Source organism: Artemia franciscana, unplaced genomic scaffold (genome assembly GCF_032884065.1).
Source record: "Artemia franciscana unplaced genomic scaffold, ASM3288406v1 Scaffold_1239, whole genome shotgun sequence".
Taxonomy (NCBI): Eukaryota; Metazoa; Arthropoda; class Branchiopoda; order Anostraca; family Artemiidae; genus Artemia; species Artemia franciscana.
Window position 1 is genome coordinate 80,086 of NW_027062769.1, and position 17,724 is coordinate 97,809.

The 17,724-nt window shown below is 32.4% G+C and overlaps 1 protein-coding gene across 2 annotated transcripts; it reads right to left on the reverse strand.

The window, feature by feature from the left end:
- Nucleotides 1–1,075: 1,075 nt before the first annotated feature.
- Nucleotides 1,076–16,206, reverse strand: LOC136042398 (mitochondrial carrier homolog 2-like). 2 transcript variants are annotated; one of them, XM_065727378.1, is made up of 5 exons: nt 15,519–16,206; nt 13,139–13,229; nt 9,042–9,225; nt 3,171–3,242; nt 1,076–1,299 (listed from the first exon to the last, which is right to left on the reverse strand). In XM_065727378.1, the coding sequence occupies exons 2-4, from the start codon at nt 13,174–13,176 to the stop codon at nt 3,180–3,182; spliced, it is 285 nt and encodes a 94-aa protein (XP_065583450.1). In that variant the 5' UTR covers nt 13,177–13,229; nt 15,519–16,206; the 3' UTR covers nt 1,076–1,299; nt 3,171–3,179. The 2 variants fall into 2 exon arrangements, with proteins under 2 accessions (XP_065583450.1, XP_065583449.1); XM_065727377.1 differs by having other exon boundaries at nt 1,076–3,242.
- Between the last annotated feature and the right edge of the window lie 1,518 nt (nt 16,207–17,724).

Below are 17,724 nucleotides of genomic sequence, written 5' to 3' on the forward strand. Positions count from 1 at the left end.
TAAGAATTCAAATTAGAGAGAAGAGCCAAAAGACAGGAAGAAGAGAGAATAAGAAAACTGTTACTCACATTCCGTCTTTTGCTTTATTGCCTTGGCTTTGTCACTTGGATTGAAGCTTGATGAGGAGTTGCAGTCGAGGCATATGGATATGGTATGGCACCATTTCTCAAAATTTTATAAAAAATATGTTAATCCAGATGAATGGCAAAGTAATTAACCCAATAAGGCTCTAATAAGAGCTTCTTCTTATGCTCTTTTGCTAGCAATTGTATTTGCATTATTTTATTCTTATTACAACGAAACTTTTCCAAGGAATAATTTTTATGGTAAAATTCTAGTTAATTAACTTCTTGCTATCTCAGGAAGTGTCTAGGCTAGGAAAAATGAAACTTTCAGGGATGAAACTATAGACTAAAGTATGTCCAAGGAAGGTTTTAAAGCAACTACCTCCACTCCTTCTCCCTCTAGAGGGCCCTGACCTCTGATGACTTTTAAAAATATGTGTGTTATAAAAGTGAAACATTGCAAAATAGATCTTCTGCTTAATAAAAGTACAACAAAACTGTTTTCAGCTCATAACTTTGCTCAATTCCATTTTATAAGGTTTTAAAGATATGCAAATACATTTCCTAAATTTTGAAAAAAAAAACATTGATATGGTTCAAAATTCTACTCAAATAACAGGAATCGCATTTTCAGAACTAAAGGCAGAGAAAAAGCAACTAGTAACTGAAAATTAAGGTAAAATGTTGTTTTGTCAAAATTTCAATAGGTCTTGAATTGAACCCGTCATGTAGGCAAATTTCAGAGCCATCTAGAGGGAGAAGGAGTGGAGGTGGACATTTTAAATTACCTTCCCGGGACATAATTTAGCCTGTAGACCCATCCCTGAAAGTTTCATTTTCCTAACCTAAACCCTTTCTGAGATAGCAAGAAGTCAATTAACTAGAATTTTTACAAATTTTTATCAACAAAAAGTAAACAGCGATATTTCAGGTCTAAAATAAGCAAAATACAGTCGTACAGAAGTAATTGACATAAAGCTTAAAAAAATAAAACAAACAAATAAGTGAACCATGAGTTTATTCAAATTTTTCTGATAAAAAAATAAGAATTACAAGGCAGCCTAGATGCAGCTTCAGTTGTTTTAAATGTTCAACGGCAAATTTGCTAAAGATAAAAAGTGTTTCTGTTAAACCATCTTCTTAAAGCATCTTGTGATATGGTAGCTATGTTACCGTCAGTACCATAGGATAAGCAATACCACCAACATGTGCTCCCCGTCACAACTGATTTTTTCTGCTGAGGTCACGCCAGCAATCATACCAGTTTCCATATAAAGGAGCAAAAGGAGGCAAACCAGCGATAATCCAAAAAAGTAAAAGATTACTTTAGGACTGCAAGGAGACAAACATTGACAAGTAGGATATACACCAATAACAATATGTAGGTCTCAAGCATCGACTAGCCAGGTACAAAATCTATAGTTTCAGCGCCAGTAATTACGACTGAAATTAATTGGCTCCCATTTGTAATTCAAGAACAAACATAAAGCGATGACATTCCTCATAGGACGGTGGGTAAAAAAACATACGAATATGCTTAAAAGCTAGCGATTATGATTTAGTATTTTAAATTTTATCATTAATTCACAATTTTTTTTTGCGTTATAAGCTCTGGTTCAGCATATAATCTATACACAAATAAGTAGCGAGGTAAATCAAAAGACACTATGTCTTGCCAGGCCATCTTTAGGGGACGGGCCATTTAAGTTCAATTTTTTTTTGGGGGGGGGCAATTTTTTCTTCGATCCCCACAAAACTTTTTGCTCTATATAGCTCTATGGGACCTACAATACATTTACAGTACAATACATTTTCTCAGTATCGACATATATCAAAATAAATTATGCGTTGCTATTTGATCAAACCTGTGCATTTGAAACATCTGGGAACATCTTGGATGATCACGTTTAGACTTTTAAGGAGTATTTGTTTGGGGGAGGGGGGTAAGTAGGCCATATATCTTCACTTAAAGGAGAGGAAAGAGAGGAAGGGTTTATGGGTTTTAGCTTCTTTATCACATCCAGGGACTAGGATCTATTCCCGGTTGGCGATAAAGACCAAAAGTACTCGAGGGTAACCAAAATATCAAAAAACATTTCTGAAATATCTTGGGAAAATCTTGGATGATTGATTTGAACTTTTCAAAGGGTCCCGTAGGGCCAAGTGTTTTTCAAGATTTGACATGGGAGAGATGGTAATTTTAGTGCATCTGAATGTGCATATTCATTCTATTTTCAAAAAAGATACAAACAGGTAGATATATACTTTAGCAAAGAATAAGTTAAATATTTGAAAAAAGTGAGGGGGGAGGGGGAGGCTTGTCAGCCCTAGTCAAACTTAGGGTAATATCTGTCTGTTTTTAAATTTTACTTCGCTCTTTATTTTAAGGTGATTTTTTTTTGTTATTTAATTATTCACAAAAATTCTCAAAAGATTGGACGAGCACTATGCAAAATAGATTTGAGACGCCCCCCTCCCAACTCCCACAAAATATACAAATGTGGCAACAAATAATGAAAGAAATGTACAGGCTAAAAACATTCTAGAATTATTATAAGCTAAACAATTGGGAAAATGACACCCCAACATGCTGGAAGATGGAAACGTTTAATATATATTAGTAGCATCAATGATGAAAATTGCTGCTACTATATTCCAGCAAACCAATTTCTTTGAAATACTTCTATAAAATTATATAAGATCTAAGATATACCTAAGCCAATGATAAAATATTACAGTTGACCAAAACACTTAATCTACATCCCTTGAAAGGTTACTTTTCGAGTTGACCTAATTTCGAAAAACAGATTGTTTAAGACATTGTAGCAAAGAGTCTCATCCTCTTATATTATTCCTTTGATTTTATGGAATTAAAACTTTACTTTACAAAAAACATAAATTGGCATAAAAAGTTCATTAAATCAGAACAGCTAAATAATTGTCAAACGTTTTCACCCCTATGAAAGGCTATTTTTAGAATCTTTAGCGCCGAGAAATAGTTAAATATCCTGAATAATAATAAAAAAAAAAAATCTGAAAACTGAGAAGAAAAATAAATAAGTCATTCGAATGTTCAAACTCCTACAGAGTACAGCCAAATGTTACCTTGAATTGTTAACAGCCATATGTGTTGACACAACATCGAAGGGGTAGAATTAAATGAGGCGAAACTAGAACCTAGAATTAAGAACATATAACAATACTTCATGGAAAAAAATATCAAACAATAATTTTCATTAGAAAATAATCCTACTAACAAGTAAATACAGAGCTATTCCATGTAATAATATGCTTTCAAAAATACGCTATTCAGTTAAATGTTCAGTGAGTCAATAATGGGTATTACTCAGTTTAGCTGCATTGATGGAACGACTCACGAAATCTTCTCACCAACAGAAGTTCATAGGAATCGTTAGGTACGATTAAAAAGATTCCACTCAAGGTCAAGATTCTTTAGCGATGGCTAGTCGTAAATTTAAGTTCCTCAGTGTTGTGACCGGTGACTGGATTACGATATATATATATATATATATATATATATATATATATATATATATATATATATATATATATATATATATATATATATATATATATATATATATATATATATATATATGTATATTTATACATATATATATATATATATATATATATATATATATATATATATATATATATATATATATATATATATATATATATATATATATATATATATATATACATAATATATATATATATATATATATATATATATATATATATATATATATATATATATATATATATATATATATTATATATATATATAAATGAATATATATACATAATATATATATATATATATATATATATATTATATATATATATATATATATATATATATATATATATATATATATATATATATATATATATATATATTATATATATATATATATATAATATAATATATATATATACATATACATATATATATATATATATATATATATATATATATATATATATATATACATATATATATACATATATATATATATATATATATATATATATATATATATATATATATATATATATATATATATATATATATATATATATATACATATATATATATATATATATATATATATATATATATATATATATATATATATATATATATATATATATATATATATATATATATATATATATATAATATATATATATATATATATATATATATATATATATATATATATATATATATATATATATATACATATATATATATATATATATATATATATATATATATATATATATATATATATATATATATATATATATATATATATATATACATATATATATATATATATATATATATATATATATATATATATATCTTCCCTGTGAGAAAATCCAGATTCCCCCCCCACCCCCAAGGAACACAGTTTTGTTCTCTATCGAATGCTCGCATCAAAAGGGCAATGCTACAGTTTTTACGTTTACAGTCATGTTACAGTTTTTAGTTCAATACGGGCTAAAAGGTGGACTTAGGAATTTATGGAGCACCAGTCTACTTTTGATCGACCTCGATCCTTAGGGCACTAGAAAATTTTTAAAATTAATGATTGAATGAGATTTCCTGTATTTTCTAAGGCTTCCGTTCTGTTCTAAATGAGACCAATACGAAAAATATAAAATGAACTACATCCCACTCTTTACAAAGGCAACACTATCGTATTTAAACACGACTGATGCTACTGATGTTCACTCTACACCCGATGTACATAGCAACGTGATACAATAAATTATCCTAATAAATCCGCGCCACTCATTCAAAGAAAGAAAGTAAAAGTAATAAAAGCGGAGTTAGAAATCTCCTTTCTTCGTCCTTTAGAACAGTTGGGAAAAGAAAACTTGTAGAAGAAAATCTTATCTTAAAGCTACAAGGATTTAAAGTCAAGGAAGAAATAGGGCGTGAGGTGAAAATTCGGTTGCAGTCTTGAGTTTTTTGTTCTCTAGCTTTAATGACGTAATTATGAGCACTGAACTACTTCAAAAACAAACTTAGACATTGGAAGTAGACCCTGAAACAATCAATTGAATTCTAAAAACATACAGAGAAAACCTAATCACTTTAAATCTGTTTTCAAAAGATGGGACGGTAAAAAAAAAATACCAAGAAACTAAAGAGGGATTCAAAATTAAGACAAGAGCCACAATTCACGCTAATAACAGCGAGACTATTATCATTATTTCTTATAATGTCATTTGAACTTTATATAAAACGACAAATATTTCAAAGGGTGGGTTTTATTTTTCAAAAGATTGAAAAGAAACAACAATAATCAAGTTCAAAAGAAAGATAGAAACTATTTCCAAGATCAAATAAATTTGTGAATTTCAGTTCAGTTGTACTATTTTCAAAAGGACACTTTTCTGTCACTCCCCTTTAGATTCCATTTCATTCCAAAGTATACAAAATTAACGCGTAAATAAAGCTACTAAAACGCCAGTTTTGAAGTTCATGTAATTTTTGAAGCAATATTTTTAGTTTGCTAAAACTTTATTATTAATAAAACTTTATTATAACTAAAACTTTATATTAAAACTATATGATTCACAAAATTATTTTCAATATCTTTGAAAAAAAAATGATAAAAATGTGCTGCCTATCTGACTCCTGAAACAGTTTTAAACTACGTGATACAAAAAAAAAATCCTAGAATTTTTAATATAACGAATTTTTCTAACTCCATAATGGAAAGACATACTGGTCAAAATATCTTTTGTTTCTAGAAAAGAACAGAAGTTGCTATAGCCTTTAGGAGGCTTGAGTGGGCGGTAATACATTTCGTATATGGTAGGCCTATATTTTCTATTCCTTGGAATTCGTGTTAGTTTAGGTTTCATTTACTCATTCATAACAATTTTTCGTTCCTTTAGAATCTGACCAATTACATAGCTTTCTTTATTTATGTCCATTTTAGGCTTTAATATCGTGCTTCACTTTTCTTAAAAAACATTTGTTTTCGAAATAATTGTATTTAATTCGTTTCGATACGAGTTAGAAGTCTGCATGATTTCTCCTATGAGGCTGAATCTGTCCCAACCTCCATCCTGTGGACTTCACATATTATGGATGCATTTTAATTGAGAGAACTTTTCGTTCAGTTTCATTTTCTTAATGCATTTCAATAAATGCAAGCAAGAATTCTCTATAAAAGGAATTTTTATTATGATTTTATATATATATATATATATATATATATATATATATATATATATATATATATATATATATATATATATTATATATATATATATATATATATATATATATATATATATATATATATATATATATATATATATATATATATATATATATTTTATTATAAGTTTTTCTCAATTATTGCAGAAATGTCAATATAACAGCATTTTTACGATGGTGAAGTTGAGGAGTCAGAGAACCTTTTTATGTTTCTAATCCTCCAATAAAACCATAGGGATCCAGTCATGTCGCACAGGCAATAGAAGGAAGGTTCTAAGTCAATATATGTACCAGTGAAACTGCCGAGTCAACTGGCTGACCGCCAACTAAAGGGTGATAGACAAAAGTTGAAACTTGAAATAGTTTTTTTTTCGAGTTTCTGGTTCTATCACCTGAGATTGATACCTCTTTGGCAGCCTGTCGTGGAATTTACCTAAAATTCTAAAGAAATAACATCCATCTGAAATTCGGAACACAGGTACTCACGCCAAAACAGAAATTTCTGAAAAAATTTGCAGACCTATAAGTTTCCCAGGCAAAGCACTAGCCAGCTCCAAATTTTCTGTAAGTCGTTTGTGTTATGCTCTACCGGCTCAGGGTATATGCCACACAAGTTTAAAGCTAACATAATAAAAAGATAAACAAATAGTGGTTGAGATGGTGTTATGGGGGCCACAGGCACACTTTGCTCCTATAATCCGTAGATAGGAAGCATATAATCGCTCGTTTTTGCACCAGCTCATGCTAGTTTCTGCATCGGGTCACCAAAATACCGTGTTTCAGAAAAAGTTAATCTTTAACTGTTTCAGGAATTACTGACACCACACAGTAGCCTACAAACACAGCATTATCGAAACCCTGCAGCTCAGATCGATTTCAATTTATCAGAATCGTTTGTACCGATTCATTGGAGTTCTGTGTCTTGGAGATATCTCAGCTTTGCACCCGATCAAGGCTTGGCTGGTTTTCTTACCGAGTCCAGACTTAGCTCATTCATCTAGTAACTCGGCATTTGGCTTACTTTTGCATCAAGTCATTCTTGTATTTGATTCTTTTTTCAAGAAGTCGGGAGATAGCTGGTTTTCTTTTGCATCGAGCCATGAATTACCTTTTTCTTACGCCAACCTAGCACACAGTCCCCTTTTTCACCGGGTCAGTCCAAAACTATAAAAGATTTCGTTTCAGAAATGACCAAAAACTATACTGAAAACTTACTGTAATGAGTCAGGACCCAAATTTTTTTCGCACTAAATAAGGACACAGCGTCTTTTTGCACTAGTCTACACTATAACTACTAACAACCCACTGCAGCACCAAGCCCCCTGTGGCAAACACAGCTTCGCACCTTCCTACTCCATCCCAATCTATTCAAAGCCTCCCGCTTAACACCCTCCCAGAAGGTTTCCATTTACCTTAAATATTTCCTTACGACGTCCTCCCGCTCCAACCAGGAACGATCTCCTTTTCGTTTGGCTCTAGACAGTTGGCGAAAAGAACCATCTTTAGTAATTTCTCAAAGAAATTAGAAGAACGTGCTCGAGCCATCTCAACCCTTCTCTCATTATCGTCCTACAGAGCGGGATTGAACTACACTTTTCGTGCAGCCTACTGTTGAGCTGCGGTCAGTCTACCCAAAACAATCCGTAGTTAATTTCTTTGAAAAACATCTAGCAAATCTTCCTCTGTTTTTTGGAGTGCCCATGCTTCAGAACCATGCCCAACTTAACCACTGTCATCACTGTGACTTAAAATATTCCAACCTTGGTCCGCAGACGTATAGTTCTATTCGTCTCACTTTCCTTCAACTGTCAGAACACCCTGGCCGTTGGCTATTCTACTTTTAACATTTTCCCTGCACCGAATATTTTTGATCTGGCTCTAGTTTTAGGAGTTACGGGCTATTTTATTGTTTACTATGGAACGTGATTGTCTTCCCCTAGACTGCTAGCTACCGCTGCAACCTGGATCATCCAACAAAATTCTGAAACAGCCATTTTGTTCAGCATAGTCGAAATATGTATTAACTTTGTCTTTGAGGACGACTTAATCCCCAAAAGTCCCCGGGGGAAAGACTGCGAGTTATGAACTTTGCTATTTGTTTACATACAGTAATGGTTATTGGGAAGTATACAGACGTTTTCAGGGTGGATTTTTTCTTTTGGGTGGGGGGAGGGGTCAGGGGAGGAATTTATATGGGAGGATCTTTCCATGGAGGAATTTATCATGGGGGAAGACAATTTCCTTGACGCTGGATTTTCTAGCATTCTCTGAAAAAACAATGAGAGATTAAATAAAATAAACGAGTATTTTTCAACTGAAAGTAGAAAGCAAAATTAAAACTTAAACGAGTGGAAATTATAACGTATATAAGCAGGTTCATCCCTTTCAGTTTTTTTCATTTTAGTGCAAAACAAGACAAAGACAAGTGACAGAACATCTGGAAAAAAAATATAATTTGGCCTATATTTTTGCACATTAGGGGAGAGGTAAAGTATTTGGACAGTTTGAAGTGAGAAAACAATTCTTATTTCATAATATGCAGAATAATTGTACCTAACTTATTTTGGACGCAGGACCACTATGTTTTACACCCCCCCCCCCACTCCCCTAATGTGCAAAGCTAAAATCCTGTTTTTTCAGCAAAAATTGCAAAATTCGGCAGCTTTACATAATCAAAAGATAGAGTTAAAAGAAAACGTTACCAGAACACTAAAAAAAAAAAATCCTGTAATCCAGCTTGGTTGGAAAAACCGACTGACAGCAAAAGCGACAGAACTACTAATAACTAGAAAGAGGACTTCCCCGATCAAACGAGGAGTGACTCCAGCAAGCAAACCCTTGATCCCTTCTGTCGAAAGAATCTCTCGAAATGATGATGTAAGATCCCTAGAATGAAGAAAATATGAAAAGAAAAAGTATAAAAGCAAAATACCGTGATGGCAGTAGCAGCAAATGATGAGTAAAGCACATTTGCGTTTTTTACTTATAAAAAAAAAAGAAGAAAATCCTAAGGTAGTTTCGAAAGACTAAAAACGCTTAAAATTCCCAATATACTATCTATTGAGATAGACAATATTGGTGCTTTCAAACTTAATAATTCAGAGGCGTATCCAGGGGGGCGCCTGGTTTACCCACATATTTTGTATGCAGTTAAAATCAATATGCCTTAAATTATAAAATATCCAAACCAAAAAAGGAGAAAAGGGGGGAGCACCCCACCCCAATCTCCTTTTTATTCAAATCTAAAGACAACCTTCCTGGCCATGAATGCAGTTTAATTTTGCGTATTTTTATTCTCATTTACATATACCTGCCAAGTAAAATTAAAAGAAAGTCACCAAATGATAGCATAAGAATCCAGGAATGAAGAGATATATATTAAAAAAACACTCTAGTGGTAAAATCAGCCAAACAAAAGGAGAAAAACTCCTCAAAATTCTACAAAAGACCTACAGTCCCATGGATAAGTGCCCATACATAAGTAAATAGACAATCCCATTTATTTAAGTAGTAGCAGCCAGGTTGAGTTGCTAAATCAAGTTGAAATCCAAATTAATTTTCAAAGTGTGGGATTGAATTGCTAAAAGTGGGCCCATGGTCCCTCCAACCCCAGCCAAAACTCTCCACCACCAAACTTAGCACAAATTCATAGGCTGGTACTTCTTTCGGCTTAAGATCATCCGGGAATGGTTTGGGAACCTATCCTAGTTACTCAAAAATTAATGATTGAATGCCATTATAATCACAATGTAACAGCACCAAATCAAAAGGCACTAAGTAGAGACGTGAAGAATGGTGGGTGGGAGTTTTACCGGTATTTGAAACTACTAGTAGTACTACTAATAACAAATCACTATAGAACCAAGCCACCGGAGACTAATATAACAGCGCCAGCTTCTCGACTAGCTCAATCTATTCAAGGTATACTCTTTACTGCCTCCCATGAAGTTTCAATTTTCTATAAATCCCTTCCTTGTAACCTCTTCTCACCTCAATTGGGGATGACAGGCTTTTAGTGTGGCTGGGATCGTCAAAATGCAAAATCTTTGGTAATCTTCAGTATCAAAGACGTAGACAAGTCATCTTGATCTATCTTTCATTATAGCTCTAAAGAATGAGATCGAACCAAATTTTTTACCCAGTTTACTGTTTGATATACAGTCAGTCACACGAGTACTTAAACTATCCTTAGACAATACTTCTGCAAAAAATCTAGCATATCGTCCTCAATAATTCAAAGTGCCCACGATTTCTAGTCATACTTATCATACAAAATAAGAAAAATGGCGATGAAATTTGTGAAGACAGTGAATAACGCAATGAATACAACCTAAACAAATAAAAAAGGAAACAATTTACTAAAAAAAAATTCACTGATAAAAAAAAAATTTCAGGCTAAAATTTTGAAAATCTCAGCGTCATCACTCTCCGATGGTAAAGATAAGACTTAGGTTCAGCTGTGTCTTGGCTGAATGTATGTGAGGTTCAGAACGTGGAGACTCTTTCAAAATTGACTTCATTCCTTTCCCACCTTTTTTTTTCTTACCCGTTAACAAAGCCTTTTGAACGTAAGGCGAGATATTTGGCTGAATATCAGTATTTTTTTGTCGACATTCACTGTCTTAACAAAAAGTTGTACACGTTATTATGTTGTTACTTTTGAAGTGGAAATTGAAAAGTAGGGCGGTCTAAAAAAAATATATATTTATCTGTACAAAGCAAGCAGCATCTTCCAAAAAGCACCAAATAATGTTGTCACTCCATACAGGATGTACTCCATATATTGCAGTAAGTTACCGAACATAACACGACAACACACAATTAATTTACAACAAAAAATTAAGCTGATAAATATATGACTATTGAGAAAGAATTCTACTGGAAAGATTTGTATTGGCAGAAATATTTTATCTAGATAAATGTTTATCAAATCTTACCAAGTAAAAAACTAGTTGCACAAGGATGCATGCACGTTGGCACTTAAGTACAGCAAAATTGGAAATTTTAGGTCCCATAATATTATTGAAATAAGCAATCTCGAACAGTCCCAATTCCTAACTTTTTTTTCAATGTCTCAATTTTCTTGCTCAACAAAAATGTCTCAAATCATAAAGCTAAAAATGAAAACTCATTTACATCATGTCTTTGGGAATAAGCTTTACTAATGATGTTAATTTCTTTTGTTTTTAGATTTTACAAACTTTACTTCTTTTACTCTTCCAGAACTCGAAATTTTGGAATACCCACTTCCCTGTCTGAAACAGGATACATGGTTAGGGCATATAGTTTATATATACCCTATTGTTGCGATAACGCGATGGTAACATTTTGAACCTTATATCAATTAAATTATTTAGTAGAGCAAGTGTTAGTGATTTAACTATTATTTTATGAATTAACTATTTACTGTCAACTATAGCCTTTTGATAACAAGTCCTGTATCGTTTGACTGCTTAAGAATCATCTAAAAGTAATCAATATTGAACGCATGTCTCTCTCAAAGCTCACCAGGTTACGTCTCTTTCTAAGAAGTTAGGCTACCTCGTTACCTATAGTTATTAACTCCATAAGTAGATGTCACAAGTCTCACCCCAAACACCCAACATTACATCAACTGCCGCCAATAGCCTTTTTAAGTAACTACAACAAGACTATAAGTCTGCAGAAGAAAAATATACTTATATCATTAATTTTGTTAGTTTAAAAACTATCCATTCACAAAGCTATAATTATTATATTGCTTTTCTAAGCGATTAAAAAAAAAAAATTCACCGTGTTTTCACCTAAAAAATTATACCCGCCGAATTTCAAAATTTCATTTGATTGATAAATAGAACTGAACCTCAGCTATGGAATGATAGGAAAATTAATTTTTCTTGTAGATATATTAAAACTGTAGGAGAGCAGATATATAACACACTAAAAATCCCAAAGCATAAACGACGAAGAGGAATTTTGAAAGAGAGTGTACAAAATACAACCTCGCCGAATATTTCGACTGTATGACTAATAGCCATCTTCTATGGAAAATGTTAATGCTGAAATAAAGAAACCACCAAGATCACTCAAAAACTTCTTGGTATATAATGCAGAGTAAACCAGGTGAAAAGAAGGAGAGCTGCTTTTCTCTTGGTTTACCTAAAGCTGAACAGAAACCATAGAGAAATCTAAAATTTAGACTGATTCTTAGCTTTACTGCCGCACAAAGATTCAGCCAGGCTTTGGTAAGTCTACATTTTGTATAACTACTTGGATTGCAGCTTTGCTTTAAATTTGTTTGTAAACTGGAATCTATTGGACAGTTAAAGACAAATCTTGGTCAGTTTTTTTACTATTAATTTGGTTTTCCTGAATCAATATGAAATCATTCGAAGAAAAGTTATTATTTGATTTACCATTCTTAATTGCCTTATTAGCTTTAATGTAATGAGTGGAATTCTTTACAAGACTGGCTGACACCGAGGCTGACACCGCTGTGTCAGCCATCCATGCTTCCGAATAATCTTGGCATAACAACTATTTTAAAACATTTAATATTTTAAGATCACAAAAAAATAGTGACTACAAAATTACAATATAAAAATAATAAGAAACAACAGTAACTGCCAAAAACAGTTTAGCTTAAAGTTGCGAAGCCAAACTTTTAATATTTTGCCTGAGCAACAGCAAATTGCTTTCTAAATTTCATTTCATAAGTAAAACAAAAGTTTAAGTGACGTTACGAGATTGAGCAAAGAACAAGACTTAGAACTTGACAAAAGGTCACACCTTTCTGTGGAAAAGACGAAATTTCACTTACTTATAAATTGATTCGCTTCCAACAAACTGTGCACACATTCTTGTAGCCACTACAACGAATGGATGACTAACAACAACTGATACGATTGTTCCTACAAAATAAAATCAATTTATTCTCCAAAGAACTGGAGTAAATAAGTCATGTTATAATAATTATATCAAAAATTAGAATGGTGAGAAACGAGGAATGGAATTGTAATCAAATACATTTTCTAAATTTCTGAAACGATTGCAATGTGTTATTCAGCTTTTCGTAAAAAGAGGTGATGCATCATTTATTTTATTCAATTAAAGCTAGCACAAGATCCCTCGATGACTTTATAATCACTTTTTTTTGAAGCGGTCTGAATACAGCGTTACTCCTGATTTAGCTAGCTTATTATAAAACAGGTTAAATGAATAATAAGGAAATGATCACTATTGCTTGACAATTCTTATTTGTTTTTTTTTTTTTATTAATCAAAAACGTTTGGAAAATTCAGTGACAACTTCAATATTTAGTGTTCTGTTTGTTGTCATTCTCTACCGGATAAGCAATTCTATAATAAAAGATCTTAGGCCAAATTGGCCAGCAACGACAAACAAAGAGGGACAAATCTCAAAATAAAGAACAAAATATCGGGTCTACGGCCAGTACAAGGAAAGGAAAAAACAAATTAACGACTGATATTTCGCTGTATAAAAATAGGCTACTTCAGAATTAGACATATAAGAAACTAATTAAGAGTGTAAAAGTAAAAACAATAATAATCTATACAAAAGGTAACGGATCAGAATCGCTCTACGGTCATTCCCTCCACAATGACGACAAGAACTATGTGTATAAGGTATAGGATTCCCGCATGCAGGTATTTCATGTCGTTATCATTTCACCGAATTACCTTTTAACTAAGAAACATATTTCTTGATACTCAGTCATTTTGCATTTTGTATTTGCGGCAAAACAGCAGACGGGTCTTGTATAAAAACTAACTATCTTTGCACCGCGCACTCACAGGACATAACCACCAGCTCTGCGAGCTTTCATCTAGAAACCAGAAATTTTTCCAAGTGATTGGGACCCCGTCATTTTTTTAAGGACATTAACATAGTTAGTACTAACGAACTAAGTCGTGACTCAGTGTAGAAACGATTTATTTTCTGATTCAGTGTTAAAGCGAGCTATCATTCTGATTCAGGGTTACATGAATTATTTCCAGAAAAAAAAGTAATAAAACAAAGAAGACAGAATGAAAGTGCAGAAATGAGGTAAGTCCTGACTCGTAAACCCCTTACTAATTGTAGGAGAAGAGCTAAATCCTAATTTGGTGTAAAAACAACTTAAGTTAAAGCTTTAGAACTTTGATTACACGGGGTTAAATAAATTCAACGAGCTAGGTCCTGCCTTATTATTAAAAAGCTAAAACCTAGCTGCGGGCTGAATGTGAAGTTCAGCTAAATTCTGACTGTAGAATGAATGATGTCCTGATTCAGTAGACAAATAAGTCATTATTCACTGCAAAAGCGAACTAAGTTCTGACTCAGTGCAAAAACAAGCTAAGTCCTTACTAGATCCAAAAACAACCAAAATCCTGATTCAGTAAGAAAAAACGAGCTGAGCCCTAAATCTTGATTAAAAGAATAATCCATGTCCTGACTCGGTGGAAAAACCAGGTAGGTCTTAGTTCTGCACGAAAATGAGTTAAATACTAACTCGTTGAAAAAAAAAAGCTTATTCGTTACTCGGTATAAAAAGGTGAAGTATTTCAAATCTGTGCAAGACAGAGTAATGTACAAGAAGACAATCAGAGCTTTTATCTGTTTGCAATGGGAAGTAATTCCAAAACAGGCAATAAACTACAAAGGATCACACATAAAAATTAACAAGTAGTCAATTTGCAGTAACACAGTCGCAAATTATACTCAGGATGTCCTTAGTTATTCCGTATCAATAAAAGAGCTTTCATTCAGTCTGTTTATGGTGAAAAAACAGGCTTTAATTTATTTTTTATTATTTTATAAGTTAACTTTCTCCTTCAGACCCATAAAACTCGTTCTTTTCCAATTCAAGAATAAAACAAATTTCTAAAATATGGTTACTTCGTAAAGTTTCCTAAATGATGCATGAGCAGTACAACTGACCTGTAAGACAACATTTATCAACTATCAAATCCTTGGTTTTTACACCAGTTAATTTGAATTTTGTGCGCTATGAACATCATTTTCGCATTATAATTATTATTCGAGGATCTCTATAATTTCAGTACACCTTCCTTGAAAGTCAAAGGCTTTTGAATAAAAAGACTTGTTACATACTTCCCCTTGGAAAAAATATTATAGGTTAACCTTTAGATACTTTCGAAAATTACAAGTAATCGATTCTAAAATAAAAATTATTTTACCAGCTAGATTTTTCACAAGTTGTCGCAGGAAATTCTTCAAGCTATGGCCATGAACATCATTTTAAACAACTTCAACTTCTTCATTGGGACATACAATGACTGGGAGAGGTGATACTGCAGCTTCAGAAGTAACGTCCTAGAATTCAAGGACGTTTGCTTACATTTTCTCTTAGTTTTGATCTTTACATTTCTCTTAGTTTTGATCAGACGATTTTGAGAAATGAGGGGTGGGAAGGAGGCCTAGCTGCCCTCTAATTTTTCGGTTGCTTAAAAAGGCTACTAGAACTTTTAATTTTTAACGAACGTTTTTATTAGTAAAAAAATATGCGTAACTTAAGAATTAACTTACGTAACAAACTTTTATATTCTTATATTTTTATTATGTGTACATGGGGGTTTTTACCCTCGTTAATACCTCGCTCTTTACACTAAATCGTAAGTTATGTCCCAATTCTTTAAGAATGACCCCTGAATCAAAAACGCCATAGAATAAATAGTTGAAATTACTAAAACTATTTTAGCATAAAGAGCGAGGTATTTATCTCCTCCTAAATACCTCGCTCTTTATGCTAAAGTATTTTTAAAACCCCTCATATGCGTAATAATCTCTGTTCGTTTTGAATTTAAATGCTATTCCTTACTTTCAATTGAAAAAACGTTTTCATGTTTATTTTTTCATTGTTTTTTTATAGTAATGCTAGAAAATCCTGCGTCCTTTTCATTGAATTTTTCTTCCCCCATGACATATTCCTCCAAGGAAAGATCCTCCCACATAGCCCCCCTCCCATCAACCCCACCCCCAAAACCAAAAAAATCCCCCTGAATACGTCTGTACACTTCCCAATAACCATTACTATATGTAAACACTGGTCAAAGTTTGTAACTTGCAGCCCTCCCCCAGGGATTGTGGGGGAGTAAGTCATTCCCAAAGACATAGTTATTATGGTTTTCGACTATGTAAAATAAAATGGCTATCTAAAAATTTTAATCCGTTGACTTTTGGAAAAAAATTAGCGTGGGAGGGGGCCTAGGTGCCCTCCAATTTTTTGATCACTTAAAAAGGGCACTAGAACTTTTCATTTTCGTAAGAATGAGCCCTCTTGCGACACTCTAGGACCACTTGGTCGATAGGATGACCCGGAAAAAAAAAACAAAAAAAAATCAAAAAACAAATAAACACACACCCGTGATTTGTCTTCTGGCAAAAAAAATACGAAATTCCACATTTCTTTTAGATAGGAGCTTGAAATTTTTTCTAAAGGGTTCTCTGATACGCCGAATGCGATGGTGTGATTTTCGATAAGATTCTATGACTTTTAGGGGATGTTTCCCCTTATTTTCCAAAATAAGGCAAATTTTCTCAGGCTCGTAACTTTTGATGACAAAGACTAATTGAAACTTATATATTTAGAATCAGCGTGAAAATTCGATTCTTTTGATATTAAATAAAAAAAAAATAGTTTTTTTAACTGAAAGTAAGGAGCGACATTAGAACTTAAAACGAACAGAAAGTACTCCGTATATGAAATGGGTTGTCCCCTCCGCAGTCCCACGCTCTTTACGCTAAAGTTTGACTCTTTGCCACAATTCTACTTTTTAAAACAATTAAAAACTTTAGCGTAAAGAGCGTAGGACTGCGGAGGGGACAACCCATTTCATATACGGAGTAATTTCTGTTCGTTTTAAGTTCTAATGTTGCTCCTTACTTTCAGTTAAAAAAACTAGTTTTTTTTTATTTAATTTCTGAACGTTTTTGAATTAATGCATGTTTGATTTTGGCTCTCCGCACATAAATTATTGAAATGAAATTAGTATATTAATTTTTTTTTGGCTAAATGGCTTTCTCTTAGTTTTGATCAGACGATTTTGAGAAATAAGGGGTGGGGAAGGAGGCCTAGCTGCCCTCCAATTTTTCGGTTACTTAAAAAGGCTACTAGAACTTTTAATATTCAACGAACGTTTTTAATAGCAAAAAATATACGTAACTTGAGAATTAACTTACGTAACAAACTTTTATATTCTTATATTTTTATTATTTGTACGAGGGGGTTTGTACCCTCGTTAATACCTCGCTCTTTACACTAAATCGTAAGTTTTGTCCCAATTCTTTAAGAATGACCCCTGAATAAAAAAGGCCGTAGAATAAATAGTTGAAATCACTAAAAATGTTTTTGCATAAAGAGCGAGGTATTTATCTCCTCCTAAA